This window comes from Siphateles boraxobius, unplaced genomic scaffold (genome assembly GCF_051911475.1).
Source record: "Siphateles boraxobius isolate OS27281-9 unplaced genomic scaffold, OSU_SipBor_1 97, whole genome shotgun sequence".
Lineage (NCBI taxonomy): Eukaryota > Metazoa > Chordata > Actinopteri > Cypriniformes > Leuciscidae > Siphateles > Siphateles boraxobius.
Window position 1 is genome coordinate 1,837,501 of NW_027509227.1, and position 13,597 is coordinate 1,851,097.

Consider the following 13,597-nt stretch of genomic DNA (forward strand, 5'->3'; position numbering starts at 1 on the left):
TGGATGAGTGGATGGACTGATGGATGAGTGGATGGTGGATGGAGTGATGGATGGTGGATGGAGTGATGGATGAGTGGATGGTGGATGGAGTGATGGATGAGTGGATGGTGGATGGACTGATGGATGAGTGGATGGTGGATGGAGTGATGGATGAGTGGATGGAGTGATGGATGAGTGGATGGTGGATGGAGGGATGGATGAGTGGATGGTGAATGGACTGATGGATGAGTGGATGGTGGATGGAGTGATGGATGGTGGATGGAGTGATGGATGAGTGGATGGTGGATGGACTGATGGATGAGTGGATGGTGGATGGAGTGATGGATGAGTGGATGGGGTGATGGAGTGATGGATGAGTGGATGGTGGATGGAGTGATGGATGAGTGGATGGACTGATGGATGAGTGGATGGTGGATGGAGTGATGGATGATGGATGGACTGATGGATGAGTGGATGGTGGATGGAGTGATGGATGAGTGGATGGTGGATGGACTGATGGATGAGTGGATGGAGTGATGGATGAGTGGATGGACTGATGGATGAGTGGATGGTGGATGGAGTGATGGATGAGTGGATGGTGGATGGAGTGATGGATGAGTGGATGGTGGATGGACTGATGGATGAGTGGATGGAGTGATGGAGTGATGGATGAGTGGATGGTGGATGGAGTGATGGATGAGTGGATGGACTGATGGATGAGTGGATGGTGGATGGAGTGATGGATGATGGATGGACTGATGGATGAGTGGATGGTGGATGGAGTGATGGATGATGGATGGACTGATGGATGAGTGGATGGTGGATGGAGTGATGGATGAGTGGATGGAACTAAAGTCCAAATCATCAATTTTGAAAGTAACAGTGCATACTGCACAAAAACAATGATTCTTCAGCTTTGTAAGTTCTTGCAGTAGTGCTTGATTATTGATTGACTGTATCGAGTGAAGAGACACCAGAGTCTTTGTAATGTATTTCTTCCATCAAAATCACACAGTAATGCCAGACTGTGTCTGGTTTTAAGTAAACATGAGTTATGCTCGATTCTGCATGCTTAACATATTATCTGAAGCCTAGTAACACTTATTTCATTTTTAAATAAAGTCGTTCCCACAGACGACTGTCTAGACTTCAGGCAGACCCATTCCAGGGAAAATCACAGGCTCCCGTAAACAGCAAACACACTCCGTGATTCATCCCAAGTGGATATCCATAACATCCATGAAGACAAGTTAATTAGGAGAAAAGGGAAAAAATCAGAAATGTGCACAGAGACAGAAGGCAGAGGACCGAAAATCAAGGCAACAGAAGTTGATCCTGACCGGCTGGAAGGGGCAGTGAACTCGAGCATCTGTTCCCGAGGACTTTACTCTGTTTACATGGAAGTCTGTGGTCGAGTTCAGAACAGGATTTCTTCATGCTACATTCCTCAAGCACAGAAAATCATTAGCTGCAAGTGTGTGTGTGTGTGTGAAAACACGCCAGCTGCATGTATGTGTATGTGTGTGAGAAAACACACGCCAGCTGCATGTATGTGTGTGAGAGCAAACACGCCAGCTGCATGTATGTGTGATTGTGTGTGAGAACAAACACGCCAGCTGCATGTGTGTGTGTGACAAAGCACATGCCAGCTGCATGTATGTGTGTGAGTACACACACGCCAGCTGAATGTATGTGTGAGAAAACACACGCCAGCTACATGTGTGTGAAAAACGTCTCGGGTTACAATAGCTACTCGAGGAACTCTAGCACTGAAGCCACTGGGCAGTTAGCTGGGTCCACACTACATGCTCTAAACCAAAAGGTGAAAAAATTCAATTTCAGGCCGTACAATTACCTAGTGGACGGAGCTCTGGAGCTGAGTATGGTCTCGACTACTGCTGACAGGCCAGAAATGCGTACAGGCGCCGCCTCGGCCATGCCTACACCATGGCATCCAACCCCAGCGGGGCTGGACGTGTGAGGGAGAACCACAGCGGACAGGGTGTTGCCTCTTGAGACGCGAACAGATTCACTTCCACTGGACCGAATCTATCGCATATTATCCATTCCCCGGGCCTCAGCCCCTGCCTCGACAGGTCCTCTGCTCCCTGATTCTGCTCCCCTGGGACCACAGGAGGATCTGATGTGCTAGTCTGGATAGAGGGCGCGACCTCAACCCCCTTATGATTTAAATAGGACACCCCTGACATATTGTCTGGTCTCACAAGAACGTGGTGGCCCTTGAGGTCTGAAGGGAAGCTCTTCAGAGCTCAGAAGACCGCCAGCATTTCCAGGCAATTTATGTGCCAGGGGGAATGCTGGTCCTGCCATAGACCTCTTGTAAAGCTCTGATGACCGCGCCCCAGCCCGTGAGGGAGGCGTCTGTCGAAACGGCTTTCTGGCAACATGACGCTCCCAACACGGGACCTAGGGACTGGAACCAAGGTTTCTTCAACATAGATAGGAAACGAAGGCATCTGCGCGTAACCCTGATCATGTGGAACGGGTTCCCCCTCCGGGAAAACCCCATGGTTTTCACCCACCACTGCAGGGCCCTCATGTGCAGCAGGCCGGATGGAATCACGATGGACACTGCTGCCATGAGCCCTATTACTTTCTTTTTCGAAAATGTTTTACAGTGATGGCTGCTGACTTTAGTGACCCGGATGAGCCTGTGTTTCTGTTCTCAGCGACTGTTATCTGGGAATAATGGTGCGATTGACCAATCAGAATCAAGTATTCCACACAGCCGTGTGATAATATGCAGTAAACGCTGTGTTTTATTGCAGAGGAGCGAGTGTTACCTGGGAAAGTGCTGAGGTCCGGGTTCTTGTTGCACCAGTCGGTGTCGCAGCACATGGGGAAGATGCCGGTGTCGTCTTTGGTGGAGGGCGCGCAGAAGAAGGGCCGGTCGCGCGGGATTAGCTCTATGTCGCTAATACACGAGCTCTGCTGAGTGGTGACGCTACCCTGACGCGTGATGGACACGTAGCACAGCCCGTCCGTCACACACGTGTGATTCGGGCACCGGTGACAGTAGCACTGCAGACCTGAGGACAAACACACACACACCAGGAAGAGTTAAGAAGAAAAAACATTTCATTTAGTCAAACCTCCATTTAAAACAAAAGACGATGAGATGAACAGTCTTTACACAATGGTTACGGTGAAATGTCACAAACAAAGACATCAAATGTGTCCTTGCGTTTAAATGGAGATAAAAACAGAACAGCTGATTGGCAGAAATTTGGCTTTTCACAACAACAACAAAAAATGGATCAATTAATTTGCTGTTTTTTAAGGATAATTATTAATCTTACTAAAATAATAATCATTTTAAGTTTGAACTGAATGTGACCAAATTACAGATTTTCATATATCACACTTAATAACACCACTTATTGAACAATCACTTAGTACACACACACACATATATATATATATATATATATATCTATCAGGGAAACACAATATATCGGCCACCATATCGGTATCGGCCTAATTAGTTCATTTTTAATGTTATCATTATTGGCATAATAAGAACATTTGGCCGATATATTCAAGCCGATAAATAATGTATTATTTCCTTCAGCTGAGACGCTTCAGATGAGCACTGTTCAACATCATAGTTTTAAATCGCTTCATTTTTGCGTTGCATCATTATTGTGTACTTGAGGGCATGGATTTTAATGATAAGACTTTTGTTTTTGTATTCAGGCTCTCAAAAATTATATACAATTTTGTATTTAGAGATTTATCAGCCAACATATCGGTTATCAGCGTTCAAATATAAAGAATTATCGGTATCAGCCAAAATTTTCATATATAATATAATATATAAATACAAAGGAATGAAGTTAAAGGCCCTTCTCAGTAGAATTGTACTTTATCGTCTGTGCTTCGACTGTTAACAGTTTTTAATGAACTGAAATTAAATACTCGACCGTCATGACTTGACTCTTTATATGTGCATGTTTTTCCCACACTGCATTACGCTTCTAAACACAGGAAGAGATGTTTAAAATCAATGCACTCAGTGAACCGGTTTACGCATCAGTGTCACACACACACACACACACACACACACACACACACACACACACACACACACACACACACACACACACACACACACACACACACACACACACACACACACACACACACACACACACACACACACACACACACACACACACACACACACACACACACACACACACACACACACACACACACACACACACACACACACCTCTTCAGTATTATTACAAGTACAGTATTCACACACACACCTGATTGAGGCTGGAGGAAATTATAATTCTACACTGAAACAAATTTGGTGTAGAAACAAGTTTCACTCAGTAAATTTTACAAACAATTAAAAAGAAATTGCAAGTAATGCATTGACTTGAAGGTGAAACTGAAGTAGAAAAACTGGTTAGCTCTTCATCTGTGCATCGTGTTGTTGTGCGGTGAACACGAAGCTCAGCTCAGATCCGCATGAGTGCTTTAGTTGATATAAAGAAAAAGGTTAATAACTGGGCAGGTTTTGAGACGCGTTTCTCACGGATGTGGACATGAATTACATTTTTTTCTTTTATTTTACATTTTGAAAAAGCAATGTTCATGCAAACACTCAAAAAACAACACAAGACGACAGCTATAGGCAACTGTCTGAAAAATGAAATAAAGGAATAAATTACCAGCGTATTAATCAAGAAAATTCCATATACATAGCAAAAAAAATGTAATTCATATTTAAAACAGTTAAATAAAACAAAAGTATAACTAGTATAGTATTTTAAATTGATATTTTTAGAATTCAATTTAAAAATGAGTTCATATATTTATTTTAGTTACATTTAAAAATTTAAGCATTAACTACGTTTAAAGTGGTCTATTTATTAATATACTGATCAATGATCAAATAATTTCTGCATTTTATTTTTAAGTGGCACTCTTTATTTTAAAGCACTGCATGTGATCAACATGTTAATTAAAGCCACTATTAAATCAAAATTGACAATTATTTTTTATGGAATACTGCAGTGTATATTGTAAATGATTTATGGGTGCACATCATCATTATTGTGTTAATAATGCTCAATGAGAATAAGTTCCTCTTCTCTTCTCTGATGATGTGGGCGGGGCTATAACCTGTCACTCACATGAGATCAGCGAATAGCAAACCACAACCATCCAATCAGTTCCTCACAGACACAAGCAAGCCCCGCCCACATTGTTCCTGTTCCAGAAGCGTTTCTCTCGATATACGACACAATAGAGGAGAAAAGACCAGCACAACTTCCCTTTCAGGACAGTTTTAAAGTAGCACTTAAATAATCAAAAGTCCAATAATAAATAATCTCTAGTATAGAAACAGTCTTTTTACAAAAAAAAGAAATACACTTTAACAAAATAGTGTGGGCATTGGATTTCTGCATTTCATTTCTGCAGATATCCATACGTCTCAAATACCAGGACTATTGTGCATTAAGCCTTGAAAGGGTTCTCAAACATCCTCATAAAAGTCAAAAACTGCTCATGTTGCAGTAAATCCAACGGGATGACTGCTAAATAAAGTATTCTTAGTGCCTGAGATCAAGCAATCGGGATAAAGTGGGAAATATGGATTGCCAGTATTGATGAAGGAAGAGAACCGGAGAACTGGAGCCACGCCCTCTTGCAGATCGCCATGGTTACGGGCTCAGAGCGTCGCTAGGCAACAGGCAAACAATGCGCCGCTGTCGGTGCGGGATAATCCGGGGTTTCTCTCGGATCAACAGAGGAACAAAGATCTGGACTGATAAGCAGAAACAAAAAGCAAAGTCAGTGTTGGGAAAGGTCAGGTGTGTTTGCTGGGAGTCGGGATTATCCTTCTGGGAACTGCAGTAACCCAGAGCTGTGTGTCCACAGTTATAGAGGATCATTAAAACAGTGTTCGGACAGTCAGTGACGTGGGCATCTAGAACACGAGAACAAACTGAGCTTTAGGAGCATGTGTGTGTCCCACCGAGCCATCCTCGCATGATCCCACTAAACAGGACGGGTTTCATGAGTACGGGAATGTTTTCATCTTTCTGAACAGCTATAATGAGCATCTTTAGGTTTCACATGTTGCCAGTCGCATTTTGATTATGCAAACTCTTTATTGTATGTTAGCTGTTCCCAAATAAGCGATAAACTGCAGTCAGAATAAATTTGTTAGATTAATTTGATGACACACAAAATTAAGTATTTGCTTCTGATTATTAGCAGATCTATTGTTAGTAGGAGGAATTATAATATTCGTCCATGTAAATGTAAAAGCTTGGTGGGGTAATATATGTGTATATAATATATATATATATATTCTATCGCAAATTACCAGCATCATTAAAGGATTTTATGAAGTCTATTGTGTCTTTATCTTCAACTGTAGAGTGTGTGTGTGTGTGTGTGTGTGTGTGTACGGGACACTTGCTGTTTTGTACAGTTTAGTAAACTTGTCAAATAAATTAAAATCAAATCAGTCAACAGCTTTAGGCATTAAAACTAAAAAAAAAACAATAAAACACGACAAAAATTACAAAAAACAACCACAAAATAAAAACAAAATTAAACAAAACAACCATAAAATATAAATAACAAAACAACCACGAAATAAAAAAAACGACTACAAAGTTAAACAAAACTAAAAAATTAAACAAACCAAAAAAACATAAAAAGATGCAAATTAAATTAAACAAAAACAACCACAAAACAGCCACAAAATAAAATAAAACCACACAATACAACAAAACAGCCACAAAAAAAAATGTAAAAAAATTAAACGACAAAAAACACACACAAAAAATAAAGCAAAACAACAAAATGAAAAACCACGAAATAAAACAGAAGGCAAAAGCTCCCGCTACATTGTAAGATGCCATTGTTACAGTGTAATTAAGTACGGAGTAATAATAACTGCATGTGCTTCTGTACGGTTAGGGTTTGATTCGGGTTAGTTGCTTGAAATGATGCATAATGTCTTGTTATTACTACATGTAACGTAACAGGCACTAACTACAGTAAAGTATGATGTTTAGCGTTTATTTTAGTTTCCGTCCAGGAAGCGAAGAGAAACACTCGTCTGTATCTGTAAGTGTTTGATCATCTGAGCAGCTCTTATCAATGTATCTGACAAACAAGACGATCGATATCCTCAGTGCTCTACTGAGATCTGAGTTGCACTATAAAGCTTATAATGGAGCAATATAATAAATTCTCTAATGACAGCGCCATAACCCTGCTGTCTGGATTGGGATTTTGCGGAGTGATAGAGCGAACGGGTTCCAGTTCTCCATTTCTCTTTGTCTCTCAGAACTACAGCTCTCCTTTGTTTCAGCAGGAGAGAGAAACACAACCACAGGTAAACACAGCTCATAACACACACAAATATTCATGCGTATTCAAACAGCGAAGACATTGGCTTATTCATGAGATGAGTTTATTTAAAACGCCATAGGTGTGTAACGTCAGGAGAAGGACGCCTTGTTGAATCGCTCAAGGCTTGCCAACATTATTCTCAGTGTGTGTGTTTTCCAGAGCGAGGACAGTGTGTGCTGGAACAGATCTTCACTGACGGCACACACAGGGTATTTAGTCTAGTGGAAATACACTGAAGGCTTGCATGGACACGAGGTTATCCAGTCTAAATCACAACGGAGAGGGAAAACAGGATAAACTACACATATTACTGAGGTCGGAGAGTTTCTTCATGAGATTCTTAGTCAGTTCTTCACTTCTGAATTTTGCCCAAATCCAACATGGATTAGAAAGGCAAATATGGTCAATCGTGAATGTATTTTGACCAAGCATTAACCTTCCGATCTCTCTATTGAAACCAACACGTAATACCTTAATCTGCAGTTCATCCACTGGCCACTAGAGTCAGGCTGCAAAAGAGTCAATCCCATAGACCCCCATGTTAAAATATCCAACGTTACAGCAGAAAAAAACATGTTTACAGTCTGGTGCAAAAAGGGTTTTTGGTCTATAAAGCTAATTTTGCCCTTCATGACGACTGTGAGGGGGGTGAATGTTTTTATAACTCATCCATTTAAATTATATTAAGCCTTAAAGTTCTGCATGATTAAGGCCGTGGCGACTTGAGTGACAGGTGGCTGATAGAATATGAGAGTATATGAGAATATCTGAGAGTATATGAGAGGATCATGAGAGTATATGAGAATATCTGAGAGTATATGAGAGGATCATGAGAGGATCTAAGAGTATATGAGAGTATACGAGAGTATCATGAGAGGACCTGAGAGTATATGAGAGGATCATGAGAGTATATGAGAATATCTGAGAGTATATGAGAGGATCATGAGAGTATATGAGAATATCTGAGAGTATATGAGAGGATCATGAGAGGATCTGAGAGTATATGAGAGGATCATGAGAGGATCTGAGAGTAAATGAGAGTATCATGAGAGGATCTGAGAGTATATGAAAGTATCATGAGAGGATCTGAGAGTATCATGAGAGGATCTGAGAGGATATGAGAGGATATGAGAGAATATAAGAGTATCTGAGAGTATCTGAGAGGATATGAGAGGATATGAGAATATCTGCGAGTATATGAGAATATCTAAGAGGATATGAGAGTATATGAGAGGATCATGAGAGTATATGAGAATATCTGAGAGTATATGAGAGGATCATGAGAGTATATGACAATATATGAGAGGATCATGAGAGGATCTGAGAGTATATGAGAGTATCATGAGAGGATCTGAGAGTATATCGGAGTATCATGAGAGGATCTGAGAGTATATGGGAGTAACATGAGAGGATCTGAGAGTATATGAGAGTATCATGAGAGGATCTGAGAGTATATGAGAGTATCATGAGAGGATCTGAGAGTATCATGAGAGGATCTGAGAGGATATGAGAGAATATCTGAGAGTATATAAGAGTATCTGAGAGTATCTGAGAGGATATGAGAGGATATGAGAATATCTGCGAGTATATGAGAATATCTAAGAGGATATGAGAGGATATGAGAGGACATGACAGGATATGAGAATATCTGAGAGTATATGAGAATATCTAAGAGGATATGGGAGTATCATGAGAGGATCTGAGAGTATATGAGAGTATCATGAGAGGATCTGAGAGTATCATTAGAGGATCTGAGAGGATCTGAGAGGATCTGAGAGGATATGAGAGGATATGAGAGGATATGAGAATATCTGAGAGTATATGAGAATATCTAAGAGGATATGAGAATATATGAGAATATCTAAGAGGATATGAGAGGATATGAGAGGATCTGAGAGGATATGAGAGGATATTAGAGGATCTGAGAGTATATGAGAATATCTAAGAGGATATGAGAATATATGAGAATATCTAAGAGGATATGAGAGGATATGAGAGGATCTGAGAGGATATGAGAGGATATTAGAGGATCTGAGAGTATATGAGAGTATCATGAGAGGATCTGAGAGTATATGAGAATATCTAAGAGGATATGAGAGGATATGAGAGGATATGAGAGGATATGAGAGTATCTAAGAGGATATGAGAGGATATGAGAGGATATGAGAATATCTGAGAGTATATGAGAATATCTAAGAGGATATGAGAGGATCTGAGTGTATATGAGAGTATCATGAGAGGATCTGAGAGGATATTAGAGGATCTGAGAGTATCATGAGAGGATCTGAGAGTATATGAGAATATCTAAGAGGATATGAGAGGATATGAGAGGATATGAGAATATCTGAGAGGATCTGAGAGGATCTGAGAGGATATTAGAGGATCTGAGAGTATATGAGAGTATATGAGAGTGTCATGAGAGGATCTGATAGTATATGAGAATATCTAAGAGGATATGAGAGGATATGAGAATATCTGAGAGTATATGAGAATATCTAAGAAGATATGAGAGGATATGAGAGTATACGAGAGTATCATGAGAGGACCTGAGAGTATATGAGAGGATCATGAGAGTATATGAGAATATCTGAGAGTATATGAGAGGATCATGAGAGTATATGAGAATATCTGAGAGTATATGAGAGTATATGAGAGGATCATGATAGGATCTGAGAGTATATGAGAGGATCATGAGAGGATCTGAGAGTATATGGGAGTAACATGAGAGGATCTGAGAGTATCATGAGAGGATCTGAGAGTATATGAAAGTATCATGAGAGGATCTGAGAGTATCATGAGAGGATCTGAGAGGATATGAGAGAATATCTGAGAGTATATAAGAGTATCTGAGAGGATATGAGAGGATATGAGAATATCTGAGAGTATCATGAGAGGATCTGAGAGGATATGAGAGAATATCTGAGAGTATATAAGAGTATCTGAGAGTATCTGAGAGGATATGAGAGGATATGAGAATATCTGCGAGTATATGAGAATATCTAAGAGGATATGAGAGGATATGAGAGGATCTGAGAGTATATGAGAGGATCATGAGAGTATATGAGAATATATGAGAGTATATGAGAGGATCATGAGAGTATATGAGAATATATGAGAGGATCATGAGAGGATCTGAGAGTATATGAGAGTATCATGAGAGGATCTGAGAGTATATGGGAGTATCATGAGAGGATCTGAGAGTATATGGGAGTAACATGAGAGGATCTGAGAGTATATGAGAGTATCATGAGAGGATCTGAGAGTATATGAGAGTATCATGAGAGGATCTGAGAGGATCATGAGAGGATCTGAGAGGATATGAGAGAATATCTGAGAGTATATAAGAGTATCTGAGAGTATCTGAGAGGATATGAGAGGATATGAGAATATCTGCGAGTATATGAGAATATCTAAGAGGATATGAGAGGACATGAGAATATCTGAGAGTATATGAGAATATCTAAGAGGATATGGGAGTATCATGAGAGGATCTGAGAGTATATGAGAGTATCATGAGAGGATCTGAGAGTATCATGAGAGGATCTGAGAGGATCTGAGAGGATCTGAGAGGATATGAGAGGATATGAGAGGATATGAGAGTATCATGAGAGGATCTGAGAGTATATGAGAATATCTAAGAGGATATGAGAGGATATGAGAGGATATGAGAGGATATGAGAGGATATGAGAGGATATGAGAATATCTAAGAGGATATGAGAGGATATGAGAATATCTGAGAGTATATGAGAATATCTAAGAGGATATGAGAGGATCTGAGTGTATATGAGAGTATCATGAGAGGATCTGAGAGGATATTAGAGGATCTGAGAGTATATGAGAGTATCATGAGAGGATCTGAGAGTATATGAGAATATCTAAGAGGATATGAGAGGATATGAGAGGATATGAGAATATCTGAGAGGATCTGAGAGGATATTAGAGGATATTAGAGGATATGAGAGGATATTAGAGGATCTGAGAGTATATGAGAGTATATGAGAGTATCATGAGAGGATCTGAGAGTATATGAGAATATCTAAGAGGATATGAGAGGATATGAGAGGATATGAGAGGATATGAGAATATCTAAGAGGATATGAGAGGATATGAGAATATCTGAGAGTATATGAGAATATCTAAGAGGATATGAGAGGATCTGAGTGTATATGAGAGTATCATGAGAGGATCTGAGAGGATATTAGAGGATCTGAGAGTATATGAGAGTATCATGAGAGGATCTGAGAGTATATGAGAATATCTAAGAGGATATGAGAGGATATGAGAGGATATGAGAATATCTGAGAGGATCTGAGAGGATATTAGAGGATATGAGAGTATATGAGAATATCTAAGAGGATATGAGAGTATCATGAGAGTATCATGAGAGGATCTGAGAGGATATTAGAGGATATGAGAGTATATGAGAGTATCATGAGAGGATCTAAGAGTATATGAGAATATCTAAGAGGATATGAGCGTATATGAGAATATCTAAGAGGATCTGAGAGGATATGAGAGGATATGAGAATATCTGAGAGGATCTGAGAGGATCTGAGAGTATACGAGAGTATCATGAGAGGATCTGAGAGGATATGAGAGCATCATGAGAGGATCTGAGAGTATACGAGAGTATCATGAGAGGATCTGAGAGGATATGAGAGTATCATGAGAGGATCTCTGTACTGCTGTGATGGAGGAGACAGAGGGAAGTGTGTGTAAACACTGACTCAGTGTTTGTCCTGCTGCTCTGAACACGTATGAATCTGCGGCTCAGCGACACAAAGCCAAGACTATTGTGGGACGGGTCAGCAAACTGAGATCGGAAAACCACTCGCTCGACCAAAACAAAACCCACAGCCAAACTCCAGGGGGATTCTGGATCCGCTTTGGTTTGAATGAGTGCGTTTATTACTCCAGTCTGAAGTGGAAAACAAAGACGTTTGATTCTTATAATAACTGCGTGGCGATGACACTTAGATTGTTTGCTGAACTCCCACCAACCCTAAAACACATTACACTGTAAAAATCCTGCAGATTCAGCTCTGACTTCTGATTGGTCCACAGCATTACTATCCCATGATGCCACAGGACTCCACTCATACCTTCTAAGGTCATTATTCAAGAGTAGATACATCTCTAAAATCCAATGGGAAAATGAATCCTAAAACAAACAGAACTTAATTTTATATTACTGAATTATATTTACAATAAACACCAACTAATGACCTATATGTCAGAAAAACTGTACATTTGGATTATCAAATGCAATTTTTTTAAACATCATAATATTCCTATCTGTTCTCTTCGGCTGATAAACCTTCAAACTTGACTATTTTTACAACTTTTTCTTTTTTTTTACTTTTAAACAAGGCTTTATCTAGTGTCTAAGCGCAATTTCCTGCAGTTCTTTCATGCAATTCTGCATATAGTTTGCTACGTCACTTTAAATAGATTTAAAATTGAATTAGGAGTTTAAAAAGCTCAATCTCAGTTCAGCTCTGATTGGTGCACAACTGAAATAAGCTTAATCTAAAAGCGTGATTGTGACATCACTGAAAGCAATGGACTGCAGTTCAGTTAAGCGAGTCGCTGATTGATTCAGTGAACGATTCATCGCACGGATTCAAACCAGTGACTCATTATTCACTCACACTTATTCATTATAAAACAGCTGGCCTCAATGCTGCTGTATCAGCTGAGTTTGGCAGATTTCCCTATACACACACACACACACACACACACACCGAGTTCATTCATCACTTTATCAGCGGTGATGTCTTGCTCACAGAACAACACCACAGGCCTTAAACGAGTGCGTTTGCTTCTCACACAATCTATTTTTGTATAGTAGCTTCATGGCACTTTCCTTCTCCAGCGTTGCTTTCACTTTCTGTCTGCGTGAGAACAAAACATGACGAGACACCGACGCTCGACTACGTCTGAACACATCGCAGCTGATGATGATGATGAAGATTGTGGGCACTCCTGCTGACTTTAATACATCTACTAGTGTCACGGACGTCCCTGTCAGTCAGAACAGCCGCTTCTGGTCATAGTTATGCATTTATTCTCTTTGTCATCATTTACTCAGCCTCATGTCAATCCAAACCTGTATGACTGACTTTCTTCTGCGGAACACAAACGATATTCTCAAAAATGACTTTCACTCTGTGGACAAAAACATTCTGCAAGCTTTTCTTTTGCATG

General features: G+C 40.0%; 1 protein-coding gene across 1 annotated transcript in view; it reads right to left on the bottom strand.

Annotated features, from left to right (window-relative positions):
- The window catches only part of tgfbr1b (transforming growth factor, beta receptor 1 b), a 70,597-nt gene that overhangs the window by 35,706 nt on the left and 21,294 nt on the right, over positions 1 to 13,597 (bottom strand). The window contains exon 2 of the mRNA XM_077224999.1: positions 2,784 to 3,029. Coding sequence (XP_077081114.1) covers positions 2,784 to 3,029 — 246 coding nt within the window. The remainder of the gene's footprint in view (positions 1 to 2,783; positions 3,030 to 13,597) is intronic.